General features: G+C 39.8%; 2 protein-coding genes across 2 annotated transcripts; both read right to left on the bottom strand.

The window, feature by feature from the left end:
- Window positions 1-747: 747 nt before the first annotated feature.
- Window positions 748-5,585, bottom strand: LOC148097694 (uncharacterized). Its single transcript, XM_087831490.1, has 4 exons — window positions 5,236-5,585; window positions 4,935-4,999; window positions 2,889-2,982; window positions 748-2,797 (listed from the first exon to the last, which is right to left on the bottom strand). Exons 1-4 carry the CDS (start codon window positions 5,441-5,443, stop codon window positions 1,731-1,733), a joined length of 1,434 nt encoding a protein of 477 aa, XP_087687616.1. The 5' UTR covers window positions 5,444-5,585; the 3' UTR covers window positions 748-1,730.
- Window positions 5,586-7,353: 1,768 nt separating this feature from the next.
- LOC102794802 (uncharacterized) lies at window positions 7,354-22,157 on the bottom strand. The gene is made up of 4 exons (XM_087831489.1): window positions 21,730-22,157; window positions 18,052-18,639; window positions 12,221-12,976; window positions 7,354-11,709 (listed from the first exon to the last, which is right to left on the bottom strand). The coding sequence occupies exons 1-4, from the start codon at window positions 21,965-21,967 to the stop codon at window positions 10,904-10,906; spliced, it is 2,388 nt and encodes a 795-aa protein (XP_087687615.1). The 5' UTR covers window positions 21,968-22,157; the 3' UTR covers window positions 7,354-10,903.
- Window positions 22,158-23,607: the final 1,450 nt, after the last annotated feature.

Consider the following 23,607-nt stretch of genomic DNA (forward strand, 5'->3'; position numbering starts at 1 on the left):
CGCCAGATCCCAACAGCCTCAAGGCGCTTTATGCCTAAGTTAAAGAGGCCACAATAATAGAGACGTTTAATTGTCGTGCAATTAAAATGCTATGATTCTTATATAAAATGATAAGGGTATAAATGCTAAAAAAAAGGGTCATTTTCACATGTTGGTGTTTGTTTGTTAGGTAAAATAAAATTTAATCTAGATAAGGATTAAAATTAGTTGCCATGACTATTGCTGAAGTCTTGTAGTTTGCAGAGAAGCAGACAGAAATTTGGTGGATTACAGTAGGATGCTATAATCTGAGCATCATCTGATTGCTGACCGAGTAAATTAATTAGAAAATGTTCCTATTAAATATCTTGTATGTGTTACAAAATCAAATCTTAAAATCAAATGCTTGTTTTTTTTCATGACTTTCACGTAATTGGTTTTTGGACCATTGTTGTTCAAGACACAAAAAGTTAAATCTGTGGTTTTAACCTTTTTGTTTTAAGGGGAAAAACCCCAAAGGTTTTACTAATGCTAAAATTCACCTTGTATCCGTTTCTATTGTTAATGACTCACAAAATGGTGAATTACTTAATGGTCAACGTGACAAGAGTTAAATAACATTAATCAGCTCGAAGTTTGTTGTTGAAAAAGTGTGACGTCCAAAACCAGAAACACTGACAAAACCCTCTATCCCTTCATCCATCTAAAGGTCTGAATTTAAGTCTTTCATGTGAGTATAACAGTAAAAAAAAAATGCATCTGTTGGTTTTGATAACAGTTTTAATATAAAGCATAACAAAGAGCAAAGGGTTTATGGGAAGAGTTTCATGGAAAATCTAACAGAGAGGACGAGTCAGGCAGGCTTAAACGTCTGACATTAAAGCACAAACCTGAGAAAAGTTTGAATGAATTTGAATGAAAAACCTTTGTCAGAGTGAATGGGGGTAATGAGCATCTTGTGCTTGTAAGGTTTCAGTACTGAGATGACACGAACCCCAGTTCGACATGAGAAGCAAAAACAAACAGGAAGTCAGAGCAGATCTGCACTTATGCAGGTAACTGTAAGAGCAAAGCCGCGTGGTTTTAGATGATGACTCAGCCATTTAAGAGCTTGGTGGCGATCGTGGTTCAACAGTTGGGAGTTCGCCTTGTAATCGGGAAGGTTGCCGGTTCGAGCCCCGGCTTGGACAGTCTCGGTCGTTGTGTCCTTGGGCAAGACACTTCACCCGTTGCCTACTGGTGGTAGCCAGAGGGCCCGGTGGCGCCAGTGTCCGGCAGCCTCGCCTCTGTCAGTGCGCCCCAGGGTGGCTGTGGCTACAATGTAGCTTGCCATCACCAGTGTGTGATTGTGTATGTGAATGGGTGGATGACTGGTTGTGTAAAGCGCTTTGGGGTCCTTAGGGACTAAGTAAAGCGCTATACAAATACAGGCCATTTACCATTTAAGAGCTTGGTTTGTTTTCCTCTTTTTCCATTTTTTTGGATTTCTAGCTTTGGAAGGGTTTCACAAACGTGTGAACGAGGGTGCAGTTCAGTTTCACATTTTGATCATTTTAAGTACTTAAAAAGAAGCAAACATGTTGATATCCACGCAGATGGATTTTGCATAGTAAAATATGCATTAATATACAAAGTTGTTCAGTAATGCCATATGGTTAAAAAAAAAAATCCCACTGGGAAAAAAAAAGCTGCCGTTCACTGAATATTTGATTCTCAGACTGTCGTCTTTCACCTCGACCACTCGCACCACCTCAGCTGTAGGTGTGAATGATTCTGTGCCGCTTTAAATGATGCATGAGGATGAAGGTTTTCCCGCACTGTGAGCAGCTGTATGGTCGTTCCCCGCTGTGCGTCCTCTGGTGAACCCTCAGGCTGCTCTGCTGCGTGAACCTCTTCCCGCACTGTCCGCAACCGTACGGCTTCTCTCCCGTGTGAGTCCGGTGGTGTATGCTGAGGTGCGACGAGCACTGGAAACTCTTCCCGCACACCGTGCACCAAAACGCTCGCTTTCTCTTGTGGCTCTGCTGGTGCAGCTTGAACTGGTGGAGGCGGCTGAACGACTTTCCGCACTGCGAGCACCCGTAGCATCGGGCCGTCCCGGAGAGGGGTTTGTGTAGGCTGTGAGGGTTAAAGCTGCTCGGTGTGAACGTGTTGTGCGACTGAGTTACAACTGGTCCGTCTCGAGTTGCGGTCTCCCTCTCAGGGTCTTCCTCAAGCTGGCTCAGGTGAGTGGAGTGTGACGCGTTTCTCTGCGAGTAAATTTGTTCCTTCTGCTTGTCTTGCTGCAACAACGGAGCCTGCGACCTAGGCTGGAAATCTGACGACTGTGGAACGTCCTTCTGATATTCGCTGTTGTAAATCCCATTGCAAAGCCTCTGAGAAGGCAACTGCTGGACGTTAGTCGACTTGCTCAGGTTAGAAGTTACATTTGGATCTGAATGGTCCGGGTACGTGTTGGAATACTCCTCTACTACACTAGAGAAGTCAGGGAAACCAGTGTCAATGTCATTACCTTCAATTATGGACGACCAAATTTGGTTCTCTCTTTCATCCAATGAAAATTCAGCAGCAAGTTGCGTCTGCTTCCCCACATTGTGCTGGCACCCATCCTGTCTGAATGCCAGTCGATCTTCTTCCTTCTCTGTCTTCACTGTGAACTGAAGGCTACTGATGTCTACTGCACGCTGGGCAGAGTTAAACGAGTCACTGAACTCTGATGGCTTCTGTCTGGCAACCTCCGGATGGGTTAACTGGTGGCCCTCTTCAAACTGCTGGTTCTCTGGAGCACTAGCAGTGTTAGGGTACTGAACAGCAGAACCTGCAGGTGACAGGTGTTAGGAGAGTTCAGGTGGGGGTGTAAAGTTCAATTAAGGTTTAATTCTTGCACAAAACCTAGGTCTTCAACTCACCAATTGGTCCAGCAGAATCACTGATCCATAGTGCCTCATCTGGACTTTCTTCTTTAATTGTGAAGGAAACAGTTGCATCTTCAATCTCAGGAAACTACACAAAAAGGTCATGGATTACCTGATTTGTTTTTCAACTTGAGAACTTCTAAGATATATGGTAATAATATAGAGATTGCAACGCCAGAATCTGCCAAATTAAGTTTTATATTTCACTTCTTTTAGCTTTGTTTTCCCCTCTACAAACAACTTACTAATTATTAATCCAACCTTTTTCATAGCACAGCTACCTGCCATAAATAGAAACACCTATGGGAGTGGTGTCACACAAACAAAGTCTCAGCAATGAAACCAAAACTATAAGATTAAGAGGTGACATTTCCGCAGCGAGGTGACATTTATCATACAACTGACACTATTAGAATAACACACAGGTTTTTGATCCACTTTTTGAACTAGTTTGTCACCAGTGTCAGCTGCCCATTTTCCCCCCATTTTTCTTTTACAATTTGTGAAAAAATATATACAACCACTAAAAATTTCTGGATTTTTTTTGTTTAGAAAGGCCAACTTTTAATTCTTTTGGAAAACAAAATAAAGATAATGCTTTAAGATAAAGTTACCATTTCAATCATTTACAGTACAAAAACAGCAACAGCAATTACTTTAAATGGTGTGTGAGGGCCTAGCAGAAATACAGTGAGGTCCTTCTGAGCCTCTGAATATGGGGAACTGCGCATGAAAATGTCCATAATTCCTGAAAGGTTAATGCAACAGTTTTGTTAAACCCCTTCAATTAAAGGCTGAAAGTCTGCGCTTTCACCACATCTCGATTGTTTGATCTAAAAATCCACTGTGCTGATGTACAAAACTACACATCTTATATCCACGTCCAAACACTGTAACCTTTTGTAGGCTTTTCGGAAGTGTTCATCAGTCTGGGTGTGAAAGTTTCTGATCACTCTAACATGAAAGATTTTTGAGAATCCCCTCAATGCAAACTCAACAGATGACCTCACATTATATCTAAGCAGTTTTTAATATAAAGTAGAACTCACAAGTAAATAAATGACTATAAACGACCTTCTGCAGAGGCAGCGAAACAGCACAAAACCACAACACTTCCACCACTAAACTTCACAGATGGTGAACAGTTTTTCTCATGAAAAGCCGTCTTTTGTCTGCACCAAACATGTCTACTGTTACTCCAGCCATACAGCTCCACTGTTTCTTTATTTTTCCGATGCTAACACTTTGACACTAACAGCTAAAGAATAAATGAACAAATGCTCAAGTTTTTGCAAGACTTCTTGTTGCATCAGTCAATCTGCCCCTGGGTTGAACTGACCTTCCACGTGTGGGGGATTTTATTTCATATCATTTGGGGAAATGTTTGAATTCCCATGCTCACAGGCAGATTTTCTTGTTTTATTTGTTTATTTATTTTTAAATGAACACACTCTTCAGATATTGTCTTGATGACAACCACAAACTTCGACAGCAAAGAGAACAGCAGAGCACAAACCTCACAGCTTTCAGCTGTCACTGTTAAAGGAAGCTCAAATCGCTGACGCCTAACCTGGAACTGATTTTAAGTCTAGGTGTGTGACACATAGAGGGGTAACAAAATAACTCGAGAGGCAAATCTTACCCCATCGTAACCACCATGAAAGACCTACAGGTGCTATTTTGAAGGATTATTGAAATAACTTTAATTTAACAAGGAATAAAATTAACAGTTTGTTGACTTTTCTTCAAAACATTTTTTATCCTTCAATCACCATTCTTGCTGTTACAAAATTATCCCTTAGATGTCACTTCATGGTTGTTTAAAGGCCAGGTCTCCCTTTTAAAATATCTAAATAAGCGTAGATACTTTTTCCATGTAGCTGGTTTGTTTTTAAACTGTGTAAACAATGAAACTTGCAGCAACATGTTCATTTTATGTATGACTTCTCTAAAAACAAAAAGGTTTTTTAAATTTCTAACAAAAAAGAGCAAATGTTGTCGAAAAGGCAATAATTAATAGAGCATGTAGTAAACACAGACCTTCATATCTCTTGCAGGGTGCGGACAGTTGCTCCCCACATCAGTTCCTCTGTCCATGTAGTTTTCTGGTTGCAGAAGGGAAGAAAAATCTCAATTTGAAAGCTCGAGCAGAGGAAAAGTAGATATTATTTGGAGGGGGAGTAAAATACCTCGAAATTCATTTCCAAAAATAAGCAGAGGTTAATATAAAACACACCAGCGGTGGCTTTTTAAATCAAATTCTTCCTGCGTTTGGTTCTACTTCTACATTTAGATGCACAACACACTGAGTTGTCAGTTGGCACAGTGATGGAAATCTTACCGAATCCTCGCTGCAGCTGCGCATTTTTGCTCTCCATCACCAGCAGTTTCCTCTTCAGCATCTCGTTCTCGCTCTGCTTTCGGGATATTTCAAGATGCAGAAACGCACATTTGTCATCGACTAGTTTGGATATCTCTGCCACTGCTGCCTTCACCAGAACCTCCATTATTGAGGATAACTGTGTTTGAAAGGGAATGCACGTCGCCATGTTGACTCATTCAAAGTAATATATGCCAGGTAAATGAAGAATTAGTAAGTGCTTCCAAGCAGTGGTTTAAAAAAATGTGAAAAGAAGCGACGCAGTAGAAAATTTTTACATCCCTGTGAGCATCATGCTAGCTGAAACCTTTCTTCCGTGTGGCGGAGGGCTTTACCATAAATACACGAATAGAGGCGCGGTGGAATAACAGGTACGTGGCCTTTATCCTTCTGAGTCATCACCCATGGGTGTTAAATTTGAGCTAAAACTGCACGTAGAAAGGAAATTGTGGGTTAAGAAATAAGATAAAGATAAAGGTCAATAACCAGCTCAAAGATTAGTTTAGATTCTTGTTGTATTTAATTGGGAAATATGCCACATGGTCTCAAAAAACAAGTCAGATTGTACTTACAAATACTAATTGCAGTAGTAGTAAAAACTAAAGAAAGATAGAAAAAATGTTTGAATAAAGAAAGTTCAGGAAATGTGCGCAAATGGAACAACAGACATTCTCTTTGGGACTCCAGGACATCAGTACAATATTTAGAAAATACAAGAAAACAAAGGTGGATACCTTAATCTATTTCATTTGCTTTTATATGAATTTGTTTGGAGACCTTTTTTCTGTGTAAGAAGAACCTGTGAAATAGATCTCTTGATACAAATGAGTACCAGACCAATCATACCTCTAGACTAAACCCTTAACATATTTTTGACGGGTGTGTTATCCTCCTGGAAGCAGCCATCGGTAGATAGGTACACTGTGGTCATAAAGGGATGAGCAAGCAACAATACTCAGATAGACTGTGGTGTTTAAAGAAAGCTCAATTGGTACCAAGGTGCCTGAACTGTGCCAAGAAAAGATCGACCACACTGCTACACCACCACCAGCACTCCGAACCCCAATTTTTCCTCAGATTGTGACCCTAAAATCTGACTGTTGCAACAGAAATCAAGACTCACCCCTCATATTGTACAGTTTTGGTGAGCCTGTGTGAACTGTAGCCTCAGTTTCTTGTTCTTAGCTGCCAGCACCCAGTGTGCTGTTTTCAAAAAAGTTTGAAACACACAAAACAGATTTGAGAAACCTAAATCCAGCGACTCGTGGTGCGTCACAATTAATACCAATTTTCATTGAGACCATCTTTCACTGTCAGTCTAAAGACATTGTGGAATTGTGCCTTTACCACTGCCCTTGACTCAGAATGAAGCAGACACCAACTTCGAAGAACCAAAAGAAACGTGTGCATTGTCACAGGGCATTTGTGGCAAGCAAAATTTAAAATGTTTATGTCTTGGTGCCACAGACAGTTGATTGTCTCTAGAAGTAATGACTCCCTTCATAACAGTATGTCACAAGCCTTAATGTGATAACTAAAAACTACACCTATTCATCCAAATGTGCCACGGCAGGATCTTAAGAAACACAACATGGCAACAACCAAAATGCCGTTATTGGGGTTCAAGATCAGGGTTTTACAAACCGATCAAGGTAGTCACGGTAACATCGCCCATCTTTTAAATGTTCTCATTTTAATCTCAACTACACAACTGAATTTAATTACTCTGTTATTACTAAGCTTATTACTCCCCACAAACATGCTACACAGGGATCCTAAAAAAATGATAAACTAGTGAGTTAGCATCTTAGTAATTGAAAAAAAAGAAAAAAAAAAACATAATGTCAAAGGTCTCAACTGTGATTTTAGAACGTATACATTTTGTGTAAATTAGGCTCCTTCAAGGATCCCTAAAGGGTCCCAATTTTACATTTTTTCCAAGAATATGGAAAAACTGGAAGACCAGGAGGAAAGTAGGAGATGTAACAGAATGGAGAGAAGGAAGAAATCAGCATTTGAAAGATTTAACATTTAGCAAGTACTTAGACTGATCAATACGAAAAGAATCCACAACTCAAACACAGAATTTTCCATTTATTAGAAAATACAAATAAAGAAAATTATATTTTGTTATTCACATATTACGTATCCTTGAATATGTAATCCAACTTCATGTACAAAGTGAATTTAAATCTTTCCACAACGGCCTTGGGTTTCAGCAATTGTTGATCAGCAGCCTTGTGTAATAAACCTCTGTACTAAAGTAAACAGAAAACACTTCATATAAGAAAGGGGGGAAATTATAAGAGGTTTACTTTGTGATGCACTTTTGAGAGGCATCAAAACTGCAGTGGCAGGTTAGGAATTTCATTTCCATGGAAAAAAAACAAAACAAACAATACAGAAGCACTCATATGATACAAGAAATAGTTTTGTGACACCTGCCTCGGACAGTCTCTCTGTAGGCTTGGTCAGTGCTATTTTAATGGCCTCTTTAAGTCCATTTGTCCATCTAACAATTCAGGACACTGTTGTCTATATAAAATACTCAACACCGCTTTAGTAACTAGTTTCTGGATTATGTCTTTGACCCAGTTCATAAATAAAAATACATTTCACACAATAAATATCATCGTGGGTAGGTATAGGTAGTCAAACAAACAAAGAGAAACTTCAAAGACTTTGACCATTTGAAATTCTTGCTAGTCACCATAGATGTAAATGAGGTATTTAATGCACAACCTTCTCTTTGATTCTTCATCATTAACTCTCATCCTTTCATTTCTTCATGGAAACTGTCTTTTGTTTTTGTTTTTTGTTAGTGGAAAATGTCACATAATTGAAATCTTGGCTCGACTGGAAAGTTAAAGACTATCCACCTGTAATTTGTCTTGTTTAAGACCAAACTTGCAGAATGTGGCACTGCAGTGCAAGCGCAAATTTCATGCAACTTTAGAAGATACCGTGATTTGAGGTTCAGTGTGCAGCCCATAAGAGGACAGAAATAAAATGCTGCAAAGCAACTATTTGAATGTCTTCGACTAAATTTAAACTTACCTTACAGTAACTTCTACAACAGTTAAACTCCGTGTGGGTGAACTACACACCAGCCCATATCTTAAAATCTATTTTACTGATGCAAAATTAAATTATTTTACTTTAACAGCATTGGCATGATGTCTCAACCAAAGTTTAGAAAAACTGGTCCAGTATACTTGCTTCGTCATATATGCTATAGTTTGGAACAGCAAATAAAAAAGCAGAAAGCGCTAAATTTCAATGTAATGTGTTAAAATAATGCATACACTTGTACCAATAAAAACAATCAAATATTTTCAAATTGATATGTGATAATGAGGAATTAAATCTACGTTTGTAATTATTTTGTCTATCTTTTAAAAATGTAATTCAAATGTAAAAGGACACATTATAAGAAGCAGTGCCATTTAAAATTCTATAAAAAGCTGAACAGTGTCATATGGGTTGAGGTAATGGTTGATTACAGGACTGTACTGGCTACTATAATAAAATAAAGTACTTTTGACACAAAATAAATGTCTTTGAGTAGTTTACATTAAAAAAAAATTAAGTTATGCACTTAAATAACAGAAAAAGCTTTTAGTTAGTAGCTTGCAAATATCAAACATTTGTTTTTGGCCAGTTACTTTAAAAAAAAAAAAGTTAGTAACACATAAACTAATGACAAGTCTGAGTAACTGCTCCGTTTACAGACAAGAACATCTGACAGCTTCTAATGTTTCTCACCTACAGAGACATAATGGATTAATTTGTGCAAAAACACTCCTGTTTTTCTGAATCAGTGAGACCAGTCCATGCACATGCAGCACTGTTTGTTCTGTCTGTGCTGCTGGTTAACTCAGGTATCAGATTTTGTTTAGATGCTAAAATCGGTAATTTTAGCCCATTAAAAGGTGGTTTTCTGGGCTTATATAATTCACCTTTATGAAAATAAAAGTGTTGCAGGTGCATAAATGCTAAAATGAGTTGTTTGAGCCAACCAAAGAAACATATTTCACGTAAGATCTCAAAAGAACACGAAAGCTTGATTTCTTGAGTAGTAATGATAATTCCTGACTCCCCACTAAGTGTTACACAGTTAGAAATGAGCTTCCTATGAAAGGTGGCTGTCCTCACCCTTAGGCTACGTTCACACTGCAGACGAAAGCGCATCAAATCCGATTTTTTTGACCCTATGCGACCCATATCCGATCATGGTATGACAGTGTGAACGGCACAAATCCGATATTTTCAAATCCGATCTGGGTCACTTTCGTATGTGGTACTGGATCCGATACATATCCGATGTTTCAGAAAGCGACTGCTGTTTGAGCGGTCAAGTCGCATTAAATCCGTCTTTTACGTCACTGACACAAGACAGACGCCAATTATCAGCGCCCGATAAGACATCGCAAACGCTTCCTGGCCATCCGGTGAAACTGTTGGGAGAACGTTGGACAAACATTAACATTTTATTTGTACTGTATAATCTGCAGATTCTGACAGAAATCTGCAACTATCCCTCGAAGCACCGCTCCTCTCTAAAACAGCAATAAGGATAATTATTATGTACATTTACATTATTATGTACATTTACATTATTATGCACATTTACATTATTATGCAAATAACAAAATAACTTAAAGCAAAAATTGGGAAACGTGAAGTCCGAAGTCTTTATATTAACGGCCATCAGTCAAACAATATTGTTTGCTCTGGGTCTAAACAGAGCGCGTTGTGTGTGACATCTTCTTTTGCACATGCGGGCCGCTTTGAAGGTTCACACTAGAGCGTGTTTGCTGTCGCATTTTATTTGTAGTGTGAACGAGCAGACAAAAAAAATCTGATTTGATCAAAAAATCGGAATTGAGCATTAAGACCTGCAGTGTGAACGTAGCCTTAGAGATCGGGTGAGAATTTCAGCCATCTGGGAGGGGCTCAGAGTAGAGCCGCTGCCGGATCGTTGGGGCGATCCGGCAGCTGATAAGCGGAAGAAGAAGGATGGATGGATTTACTTTTGCTCACGTTTAAAACTTTGGGAGATACTGCTATTTTTGTATGTTGATGTTTAAGAGATCCCAGAAAAACACTTGAATATACAGCAAACAGTTTGTACTGTTATCAACTACATGACTCAAAGACTCTCTCCTCTTTTAGGATTTTAAGATCTCAAGTTTTTCTTTGAATTTCCAAGATAATTATTGTAATTCAGAAAAAAAAAACCAACCCAGGTGTAAGTGAATCACGCTTCCATACTCTCAACTTTGTTTCTCTCCTCATATTAATTACACTATTGTGAAAGGCACTCAAGAGCCCAGCACAGAACAATACAGAGCAAGTAAAGAGCAGTTGTGTTGCAGAACAATTACACTCCTCAATCAATTCAAAAACAGATGAAGTGGTTCGAAGCAGCAGGAAAACATTTCTGTGAGCACTTAAAAATGTCACAGAAGTCAGATGGATCAGTCATTTTTGTGCTTGGGAAAAAAAAAAAAACCTACCTCAAGATTTTGTTCTTCAGATTCAGCCTTTGAGAGTTTTACTACAAGTGTTTATATAAATAATATGAATAACTGTACTTGTGTGCTTTGCTTACATATTTTTGTATATTTCAGTCCACATGCAGTTTAAGATGCAGTTTCAGGATGCTCATCTGGTTAAAACTCTTTCCACAGATCTCACAGCTGAAAGGCTGCTCTGTGATTTTCTCACACCGGTGTCTCTGAAATATATCGAAGCTATCAAAGCTTTGGCCACAGTTCGAGCATATGAAGCAGTTTTGCGTGGCAGACTTCTCGCCGCAGTTTCCCTCACGGTCAGTTGACGAGTTCATGTTAAATCCAAAAACACTCACTTCAGGAGTCCGGTCATTCGCTGTGTTGTAATCACTCACAGCCACCTTGTGTATGATATGCTGATTGTGTGGCTCAGGTGTGAGAGTTATATCAGAGCTGCTGGGTTGCATGCCTATGACAGAATACTGGTTGCTGAGCATCATTTCTTCATTTTCTTTGTCTAGAAAAGGCAGATCCTTGATCGGCGACGTATATCCCTGCTGCTCACTCGCGGCTCCGGCAGCAGGACTGAGGTGATACTTGACATCTTGTAGAAGTACACAGAGAGTTTGTTCAGGGGCATCGCTGCTCTTCTCAAGCCCAGACGTCCACAGCTGACTTTGATCTGGTGCTGCCGTGCCATTATCAGTCCCTACCTGACCTACAGCCTGAAAATTCTCTCCATTAGGCTCCAGCTTTACCATAACAGTTTCCTCCCTGGCCGTCTCACCGTATGTGGGGCCTGGTAAGGGTTCCTCAAAAGGTGGTAGTCCATTCTTAGATTCTGCCAAGTTCTGCAACAGTGTGTTATCAGGAAGTGTAAACATCATGTGCGGGGGCTCCAGCACATCTGGGTTTTCTCCTTTCCAGAAAAAACAAGAACAGATGTCAATTAGCAGATAGTGTTAGCCAACAAATTTTATACACAGTAGTGCTGGTTGTTTTCACATATGGATCCCATAAACTGGAAAATACACATTTAATGGGGATATAGAAATATGATCTCCAATATGATCAGCAAACCAAAAAAAACAATTCACAGCTTTCACCGGGCTGCCACGAACCGCTCCACAGGAAGCTGTATCACAGTTGACTCCTGGTTTCAGCATTGATAAACTCATAATATTTATCATGACCAAAACTAAATGAATTATACTGTTAATTTGCTTTTTTTCCTAATGAATTTCTTCAGAAATACATTTCTTACCATGTTGTGAAACCTGTGTGTCTCATTAGGGAAAAAGTATGAGTTTTTAAGCTTTAACAAAAATCCACTATTCCAGCTACCAAAACGTGTACCTGCTTTTTTCCAATCATCTATAATGTTATAGAGAAGTTCTGTCTTTCAAACAATACTTTTGCCCCTTCCTTACCATTTCTGTGTGTCTTCATGTGGCCTTTGAGGCTACTCTTCTGATTGAAGCACCTCCCACAGATGTGGCAGCCGTACGGCTTCTCGCCGGTATGAATTCGCAAATGCCTTTCAAGGTGTCCGGCTCGCTCGAAGATCTTGCCGCAGTACGAGCAGATGAAGCACTTCTTTGGTTTGATTACCTGAAAAGATCTGCTTCTCCTCTGATGCACATGATTCATCAAGGTCTCTGTCATACCGTGCAAGCCTCCTTCGTGTGAGATCATAAGAGGGTCTGAGGATCCAAAGGGCGTTTGGGAGATCATGCTGTTTTTGAGTTCGCCGTACGGTTTTCCTGGGAAAGAGAAGGTGCTACAAGAAGCTTCAGCTGGTGGAGAGAGTAACTGAGCCATCCCGGGGAACGATGGCATGTTTTGCTCCGAGCTGCTAAGAAATTCTGTACTGCCCATCTCAGGGTTGTTTTGTAGTCTGGGCATCCACTGCTGGCTGTCTCTCTCAAACGCTGCGAAGGTGTCGCCGAGGGTTTCAACTCCTTCTCTTGTCTGCTCGTTCCCCCCGTGAAAGAGCGGTGGCGGTGTGATATTCTTCTCTGCAGGCTCTGATTTAACCTGTACAAGTGTTGGCAGAATGTCCTCACTCTTAGGTAGAGCATCTTCAACGATCACTTCTTCAGGGCGATGCGCATCAATAGGTGGATTCACCTCAGGAATCAGTTTCTGCTCAGCCACTTGGATCTCAACAGGTCCTGACTGAATACCTGTTTAAGGAGAGGAGGAAAAATAAGGTAATTCACCTTTTAAACATCGACGATTTAGAGTTTATTCTGGTTTCAGAAGTGATCATCTTATATTCAATCACTACTCCTCCAATCCAGATGTCAAAGCATCCATAGATATTTGACCATGTTGATTCAATGTTGGGTAAAAAGGTGCTTAGACAAAAAAAAAAAAGGCTCTTGCATGCATATATGTGAATAAGTAAATGAGGCTTGTAACAGGAAACCACACTGAGTTCTTAAATAGACTAGAGAAGCACTATATTAAAGTACCAGACCATTTACAATTTACAAGTCAGTCAGTCCACCATCTCCCCAAGACCTCCACAAACCAACTACGACCCTTCTGTTAAATCATCAGTGCCACTGCTCCAAGTTCCAGTCAGTACCTTCACCATTGTTTCAGCATTTTCAGTGGTGGGCTTTATGCCAAATTGTTTTTAACTATAACTAATTCGTTTTTTTATTCACATGAATATAATTTATGAAAAAAATATGATTTAAATCAGGTGGCACCGTGGTTAGCACTGTTGCCTCACAGCAAGAAGGTCCTGAGTTCAATTCCACCATCAGGCCAGGGTCTTTCTATGTGGAGTTTTCATATTCTCCCTGTGTTTGCGTGGGTTCTCCAGCTTCCTCCCACAGTCCAAAGACATGCAGTTAGTGGGGATAGGTTAATTGGAAACACTAAGTGTAGGAAATATTTTTTTAATGGTGCCAGCCTCATCTGAATTAAAGACTAGATTTCATTTAAAGCACACTTAAAGACCCTCCAAGAATGTGGAAAAATTTATATTAAATATAGGTTTCCTGTCCAGACAGAATATAAATGACACAGATGTTTTTGGCCATAATTTGGCCTGTGGACACCTCAGGACCTCCAGGAGGAACTGGAGAAAACATTGCTGGGAAAATGACGCCTGAAAACACTCAGCTCACTATCACTGCAATTTCAGAGGTGTGAATGAAAATGGTGGTCTAAGGAGCTTGGAAAGAAAAGCGTCTGGACTTCTTTAAGTTGCTTGAAGACGTTTCACCTCTCATCCGAGAAGCTTCTTCAGTTCTGGTGGTTGGACTAAGGTCTGCTATGACGTCTACTGTAGTGTTCCAGTTATTTAATTAATGGATAAGTTCATCAAAAATAAGCAAATTTCATTATTCAAAAGTCATTTTAGTCATTATTGAGGCAAAAACAACAAACAAAACCAAAGATTAAACTGGTACACGTTATCAAACTTGAGTAAGGTGTATGTCTGTGGATTTTCCTGACCTCCAGTTTTTTGTTCAGTGCTTCTCAGGGTGTCAGTTCACACCAGAAGTGAAGTGTTTAGTCTTGTGGGTGGGGGGTGGGGGGGTTTGTCGATATTGAAAACTGACCAGATTCTCGCCTCCCTAATCTGCTCTGTGCAACTTGAGGCGTCTTCATCAAAAATAGACCCGGCTCCATTTTAAGCAGCACTGAGACCTCAAGTCACTCCTACAATGCTTCTGAATCACACAGCAGCACATCTGGTGGAACTGTAATCATCATTTTGAGTGGGTGCAATTAGCTCCAGAGGCTTCAGAGCCAGAACATGCAGCCATGTTTGGTATATTCACGGGGTTAGCAGGTTTCAACCTCACACTACAGAAATGGTATAAAACTGCAGAGCGAGCCCCACTGGCAGCCACAGAGCAACTGAGGGTAGAAACTGCAATTAAAATAGTTAATCATTTTGAATTTGTTTATTGGGTGAAAGGAATATTCTGCTCACCCCCAAGTTAAATGTCAAAAAACTCCTTTTTTATTGTTAATGATTGATATAAATATGAGGTGTAAACATTTTTTGTTTTTTTTGAGCTGGTCATACCTGAAAAGGTTTCCTTGAGACCAAAGTGATCAGTTGGTATGGAAAATAATGCTCCTGCTTCTTTACCATCAGCAGTTAAAGCTTTAAGCTGTTTAAAACATAAGAAGTTTAAGCTTTAGAAATTCGTTCCTTTAAACACCCGCAGGGAAGGAAACTCGCGACCCCTGCTTGACAATAATCATGATGTCGTCTATGAAGACATCTGGAAACGGTTTGGATTTGATGCCACACATGAACACAAAGTTATGGTGGCTTACCAACTATGCTAAATACTTTGAGGGAACCCCTGAAATGATTTATTGTTTCATCTCCCTGTAAACACAGAGGTTTTTGTCCTCGGTGTTGCTTGCTATGCTCTGCTAAGATCAGCAGAAAATTGGTTAATTGCCTAAAGGTTCAAAGGGCACTGAACATCTCAATAGTGTCACGTTACATGCATGAACTGGGTTTCAACCTTGGTAACTAATATCCAGTGGATCTTGTACAGAGCCCGGTGGTCTTGCTCTGGGTAGCACAAAGCTAAAAATTGGCTCTACAAGGCAGGAAGGGGGACTCTGCTGTTCACTGAGACCCTTTTAAGTCACCTTCCCCTCCACTCGCTCACTGTCGTCACACCTAACCCACATAATTTTTCCTGTGCTTACTGACTTCAAACTGTGAACCAAGACTCGGAGACAGAAGATAAAAATAACACACCACAGCGTACAACTAGCTACTAACGTGTCATGTGAGTGACATGAACCTTCAAATTAAAAGATAAAATTACTGCTTCTATACGTTTCATATAAATTACATATAATTTTAAATGTGTCTTTAATCTTTCATTCATTCTTATAAGTAAAATCTAAATACTGCACGCTGGCAGAGAGCCAATGACCCCAGGCATCCAAGTTTGATCCCCCACAAATCCGTGAACCTCCCTAATCCTGCCCTGCTGAAGAATCGTTGAGCAATGCAGTAATTCCCCACCAACCAAACAGCCACTGGTCCTGACCTCCTTCAGTACGATAACAGAGGAAAGAATGTCTTCATTCTACAATTTAAATCCAGACGTTTATCAGGAGGATACTGCCTGAGTGCACACACCATTATGCAGCAACACCCTGATTTACACGTACCTCCAAACTACTGGAGACCTCAAAACTGCCAAGTGTAACACAAAGTCTTTTGGCCCTTCTGAGAGCGACAATGATTGTGCAGTTACTGAAATATTTGAGTATGTACGACAGTTGTTTTCACAACTTTTTCCCTGCTCATGTTCAGACTGTTAGAAAAGCAGAGGAGCAGCTTAACTGGGTCCGGGGCTGCTTTCACCCTGAACCTTTTTAGTCTTTGTACAAAACGAGCTGCATGTGAGGATGTAGACCAACGGTCTTTCATCTGTCAACGTGAAGTCACAGTCGAGTTAGTTTTGGTCCCATACCTGAATGGCATTATCACCTAAAAATCAACAGTACTTCTGCTAGTAAGAAGCCTTCTGAAGCAGATTTCCTGTTGCGTTAGAAGTGAGAACAGGCAGCTTCGAACCATTTTGTGACAGGTTCCCTTTTAGCGTTGTATGAAGTTCCTGTGTGAAAATAGTTCAAACCTTTATGATAAATATGGCGCTAAATGTAAGGGTCATATTTATTTATTTGTTGTTTTGCCAAACCTGCCACCAGTAGGGAGAGCTGTCAATCAGTTTGTAGTTCTTCAGAACAATTAATCTGACAGAGCCGTTGCCTAGGACAGAGTTTGTGACTATGGTTGATGCTCCTGAAAAACTATAATAAGAAGCTTTTGTGTTTGTCTTTGTGTCTCAAATCATCTAAACGAGCTTTCTGCACTAACCATTTTGGTCGCTTCTGAAAAGCTAATTGGTCGACATATTGTTCTTATACAAAATCTGTTTGTTTCTTTGTCTGCCAACTATGCTTAAACAATCGTGAGTTGAGCAACCAAACGTGGAGGACAGGTACATCTAAAGATGGAAGCAACATGGAAGAAAAAAGTGAGGAGAAAACATGAATGAAATTTGGTGACTTCAAGTGACTATGAGTGAAATAACTGCTGGCAGTTGAAGTGAGGCAGGACTCCAACACGAGAGTACAGGACCAATGAGAGTACAGGAAACTGTTGACTGGCATACAATCTTAGAGAGTTACCAAGGCAACCAGAACCTGGAATGTCAGCAGGTGAGCAGCTGTCAGCTTCACAGCAAAGTGCAACAAGCAAAGTGCTTTCAGCATGAACAAAGTTTATCTCTCCATCAAGTATATTGTGCCATCATGTTGCCTAGCAACCACCAAACAATAGTTAGGTAGGTATAAATGATCAATTATTATCATCTATGCACCTATAACACCTTATAAAAAGTATTGTATAATTTTAAGTTCACAATAACATCTCATTTAGATCCACAAAGACTTATTCGGGCATGTCCTGTTGCTTAGGAACCACCTAGCAATAGGCTAAAATGATCAATTTTTAGGATTTATTTATCTACGACACCTAGCATGATTGGACTGTGTTCCTGCATTCAAGAAATATCTCTAAAATTAGAAACACCCTCTCTCAAAGTGATGCTGAAAAACGTCTATTCTCAACTATAGTAATTCATTAACAGGCTTTCCTAAAACATTCATTACTCTCAGGAAAAAGTTATTTGTTATACCACTTGTTACAATACTTTCATGTTACTCTGTAAAATAGCTGAAACACTCTGTCTCATAATCACCATTTAACATTATACATACTCTTCTCACATGCAAGGTCTTGAAGAATCAGGCCCAATATAATCTTAAAGACCTTATAATACGATATCACCCCAACAGAGCACGTTTCTGGTTCTTAGGGATTAAAAAGTAGAATAGGAGGCAGATCCTTCAGCTTTCAGGCCCCTCTTCTTCTCTTCTTAAATATTTCCTCTTTGATGAAGCATATAGTTGGGGCTGCTGAACTCTCCCTTTTTTTAATACTGCAATAGCTTGCTCATAGGAGCATAGGCATATATCAGCAAAAGAAGAAAGAAAAGGAGTCATGTGTCTATACTTGCACCCTCAGAATAGTTTGCTTGTTCAGTTGTTGAGTGCTTGAAAGCATTGAAGATGAACACTGCGTTCATTTCCACAAGCTTTATCTGACCAAGTGTTTCACTGACGAGAGCTGGTTACAATCCAACTTAAAGCTACAAACCAAAAACCTCATAGTAGGAAGCATTTTACTTACATCTTCTGTGAATCTTTGTGTGCTCCTTGAGGCTGCATTTCTGATTGAACCGCCTCCCACATATCTCGCAGCGGTATGGCTTCTCACCAGTGTGGATCCTTTTATGCCGCTCGAGATGCCCCGCGCGCTCGAAACATTTGCCACAGTACGGACAGATAAAGCCTTTCTTAAACATCAACCTCTTTACCGTCCTCCTCCGTGCCGTGTTGTACGCATTGCGGTACAGACTATAACCCAGTAACCCACGACCAAAGTGGTTCTGCTGAAATCCACCAGAGCTGCTGCAGGACACGACCAGCCCACTGTCCAAAGACGATTCGGGAAGACACGACAGGGAGTTCTGTCCTAAACGTAAATAATGAGAGCTGTTGTGTCCAGTCTCATTTTGTGTCGTTGATCTCCACTGTCCACTTTCATACAGAGGCAGCTCTTCTCCTGGTTTGTCGGACTGTCTGCTGGCCTGTTGATTTTCCTCCTCCACAGGTTCACATTTGACCTTCACTTCAGGTACAGACAGGGTGGCGGGTCCATCATCAGCATGCACATTTTCAAGAGAGTTCTTCACATCACCAGCACCACCCTGGCTTTCTGCAGAAAGATAAACGTGCATGTTATAACTGAATTAAACCATCACTAACTTAATTCCAAAACAATTAGAAGCCGGAGGAAGTAATTTCCCCAGGATGATGGTGAGATATGTGAAATGACAGAAACAAACCAATAACATACATTAAAGAGTTGTAACTTTAATTCTTCCCCAAGTTGAGAGTCAAGATAGACATTAGTTGAATGCCATTTGTTCATCTGATTTTGTGTTTACACAACTTTTGATCTGCATTTCATGAAGTTTAATGGAGAGGTGCAGCAGTGGCAAAGGAAGAACTTGTTAAACTTTGGTCTGTTATTACGTTCTAAAAGTTTGAAAAACAGGACGAGTATGGACTCTGCACGCACCACTTTAGTTTCACATTATTCAAGTTTTGAAATCAGGTCCTTGGTAAAACTTGAAAAACTCTTACATGGCAATATCTCCAAACACTATGCATGAGTTTAAAACTTTTCACAAGGTGCACAGATTTATTTTGGGCCTCATAAATAGCAGAGCTAAAAGTGTTATGTAACCCGCCTCAACAAACCAGAAGTTATTCTTGTGAATGGCGTGTAACTAATGAGATCTTGGGGTAAATGTAAATATGCCCTTTCGGATTTTGTTCAAGAATCTAATCAATCCTCTAATGATCGTGTTTCACTAGCTTGACTGTCACAACAGCCTGACTAAGGCTTAAATTTGGCAGGTACTTACATAGTGCTTTCATACTCTAAACGAGCATTAAACATGCTTTTTACAACAAACCTCATTTAATTCTATTTATGTAGCACCAAATCACAACAACAGTCACCTCAAGGCGCTTGATATTGTAAGGTAAAGAATCTACAGCAACAGACAGAAAACCCAAACAATGAAATGATCCCCTGTAAGGAAGAATTTCTGGTAGAAACAGGTTCGGTGGGGCGGGGCAGTCTTGCATAACCACACATAGTAAGTGAAAATAGGTGAGTGAAGAACAAATACTCAACTTTGGCCTATTGTAGTATAACTAAGGGAGGATTCGGGGTTAACTGATCCAGCCCTAACTCTACGGTTTACCATAAAGGAAAAGTTGAAATGTAATCTTAAAAATAAGAGCTGGTTCAACAGAGGATGCTTCCCATTTTACTTTTAAACATCCTAGGAATCACAAGTCAGCCAGGAATCCGAGAGACGATTGCTCTATTGGGGTCTTTAAGATAAGACAGGGCCTGATTATTCAGACAACCCCTGCTGGTCCTGGCAGATGGCTGACCTTCCCTGAGGACATTCTGCTGGAGGTTTTTTCCTCTTTAAAAGGGAGTTTTTCCTTTCCACTGTCGCCAAGTGCTCGCTCAAAGCGGGTTGTTTGATTAGTGTCTTTATCTTACAATATAAAGCACCTTTGACTGTTGTTGTGTTTTGCACTATATAAATCAAATTGAACTGAACCGATGTTGTATGTGAGGAGAAGGATTGTGAAATTAGATTCAGGATTTAACAGGAAGCCAAAGAGAGGCCAGTGTGAGAGGAACACGCTCTCTTTTTCTAGTCCCTGTCAGTACTCTCACTGCAGCCTTTTGGATTAACTGAGTTTTTAGGACAGCCTGATAATAATGAATTACAATAGCCCAGCCTAGAAGTAATAAATGCATGAACTAGTTTTTCAGCATCACTCTGAGACTGGATGTTTCTAATTTTAGAGATACTGCGCAAATGCAAGACAGCAGGCCTACATATTTGTTTAATATTGCCCATTGACTCAGAGCTTTCAAACCATCTCTCACTCATTGATTCATGGATTCATTGGAGGAGCCAAGGATTCAACCACCCACCCTGCAATTAGCGGACGACCTGCTTTATCTCCTATGCCACAAATCCACGAGCTGTACAGCTCACTAAATATGTGAATATTAGTAATATGTGAAAAAACACCACTATCTCGACTTCTTGTACATTTTGGAAAGCTACAGTGCTTAATACATTTTTAGACGACCATCCAATATAAGATTTATGCCACAGCTGCCCTAAATTAACAGTACTTACTAAAATCAATCTTTATGATTCTGTAATATCCACAAGCCCTTTTATTGAAGTGATACTTTTAATATAACTATTGTTGACATCCAATAACTTTTAAATTTGGTTTTACAAAAAAGCAGACAAAACTATTACTTTTTTAAAGTAAGATGACAAATTACTGTTATTTACTTGCATTCACAAACAAAATATAATATTAATTTTACTGGTTAACTGTTTGATTAATTTCTGACTTCTCAAAGGAGTCCAGTGTGCCAGCTCCAGTGTGAGTAATCAAATGTAAATTCAGTCATTTTTTTGTTTTAAACATGTTTTTGACAGATTTCTAAAATATGTTCTTTCTTGTTTTTAATAGCAGTTAAGCAATAAATACGGTAAGCACAACTGGTGCACTGAACTCATGCCCGTGTAAGTAATACTGTTTATTCTGACCTATGTGAGCAGGCGGGAGACTCATGAAACAAACCAAATATTTGTACCAAATGTTCTTCAAAATGAAACGAATCACTCAAAGATCTATAACAAAGTGAGAAAATAGATTTGTGTATTTCATATCTGTCCCCAGAAAAGGTCCACATGGCATCTGGACAAAAAACTATTTCTAAGTAACTTCTGCTGATATCTTATCGCAAAGAAGAGAAACAATTTTGTAATGCTTACATTCTTTTCTTTACACTATATAACTGCAAACATGCCAGCTCATTAAAAAGACCTATTTTGGTCCTCATGTCCTGCAGCCAAAAGATAAATGATCCAAAATAACCACTGGAACGATTTCCCATATTATTGCAGAGCAAATAAAAGCCAAAGCCTTGTGCTGGGGGATTTTTCACAACGTGGCAACACAAACATTTGTTCTTAAATTATTTTTTCTCTAGAATTTAATAAAGTATTTCTCTACCTTTACACAACCCCTTTATAAAAGTTTGAAAACTGAGATTTGTGCATTTTCGTCCCTGACAAACCTTGCATCAGTGTACCAGTAAGTTGGCACCCCTCAGCAAAGAGGTGCCAGGTTAGCACGGCAGCTACAGGGTGTTGAGGTGTGGTTTAGCTCGGGTCCAGCTCACCATCTCTCCCGTGGTGGTCGGGTCTCAGGGTCACCGCCTGCTGGGTTACTCTCAGCTCGCCGTGCAGGAGCTCGATGTTGCTCTTCAGCTTCTTGATCTCGTTTTCACGCTGGCACATTTCCAGCCGCAGCACCACCATGCCATCCTCCACAACTTTGGCGATTTCTGCCACGGCTGCTTTGGACAAGGCATCAATCACGGAGGCGATCTGGGAGCGCAGAGCAACGCTGCTCAACATTATCGTGAACCAACCAAGGAGTGAAGGAGGGCTGAACTTTAAAGCCAGTGAAGCGGCTCGGTGGGTCCCACGTCAGGGAGGTGAGTTAACAGCTGTGTCTAAGCGAAGCAGGCCGACGCGGGAGCCGCTGGCTCTTCCCAGCCTGCAGGCATTTGGTTAGCCTGATGTTGGTTTTTAATGAGTACAAAGAGATAAACACTTTCTCGTTTTACGGAAGTGATGACACACATACCGTAAAAACGCAGAGAAGAGCGCAACGCATATTGTCACCGCACTTCTGGGGCTGCTGGACCTCTTTTTTTTTTTCCTTTTTTTTTAAAAAGAACCCCAAAAACAAAAAGTCTTCAAACGACTAAAGTAGGACGTTTACGAGAATCTAGAGAAAACATGCTATTTTCAGGTTTTATCTTGAAGGGACCATATCGCTTTACTCTTCAAGCATTTACTCATGAGAAGTTTCCAATGTTTCCAATCACATCAATACAACACACACAGATGAGGTTGCAGGGACCGTCTATAAAGTGCAACACGACAAAAGAAATCATACCCTTTCATAACATTTGAATCTGGATTAATTACAGTATGTTCATCTAAAAGTGTTGTAACCAGAGTTAGGGATTATTTTAAATACCCCTTCAGTTTTATGCACCAACACAATGGAGAGCTGCTAAGTTTTAGGAACACCTGAGAGTAAAAATTATATTTGCAGGACGTGTACATATTCAGTTGAAGATTTTTAAATTTTTGTTTCGAGTGACCAGAATGAAGACGATTAGAAATGAATATATCAGAGAGACAGCTCAGGTTGGAGACAGAAAGGCAAAGTGACGTCTTCATTCTCTGCTGACCGCAGGTTTCCCTAACCTTATAAATAGTATATTTGCATGACTGAATCTAGCACCACTGACTAACAATGGGCCGTGAGATCGACGAAAATATCAGTAGATGAGCAGTTTCTGAAATACTCAGATTAGCCTATCTAACACCAACAACCATGCTGCGTTCAAAGTCACTTAAATCACATTTCTTCCCCATGCTGATGCTTGATTTGAACCGATCCTGCTGACCATGTCTAAAGGCCTAAATGGATTGAGCTACTGTCATCTGATTAGATATTTGAGCAGTTATACAGATGTATCTAACCATTTGAAACCCAGAGTTGAAGCTTTAAATGAAAAATGCACTTCCAATTTAAAAAATGCAATTAATTCATTGTTGTGTTGTCTGCACTTTATTAAACTGTTAGAAAAAAACCCCACAAAACACAATAAATATACACACACACACAATCATAATTCCTTGCGCACTTAAAAGTTTTTACTTTTTAATTAAATGTGTGTAATTAAGATCTGACAAGTAATCTTCAGTCACATACAGTTTGTCCTGCTAATAACTACATCACAAGGGCAAATATTAGAAAAGGACCAACCATTTAATTTCTTCAGACATGTTTCAACAACAGATACCAGTATATTTTCAAGGCACTTTAATACTTCTGAGTACAGAAGTATGACAAAGTTACAAACACACCAATCACAGTTTTCTTTGAGTATTTTTACAGTCATTGGAGAATTAAAAATTAAGAAGAAACAAGGTAGCTAAAACTTCCCAAACACAGAAATGTCTACTAAACAGTAACA

This window comes from Neolamprologus brichardi, chromosome 18 (genome assembly GCF_056152115.1).
Source record: "Neolamprologus brichardi isolate AB-2024 chromosome 18, ASM5615211v1, whole genome shotgun sequence".
Taxonomy (NCBI): domain Eukaryota; kingdom Metazoa; phylum Chordata; class Actinopteri; order Cichliformes; family Cichlidae; genus Neolamprologus; species Neolamprologus brichardi.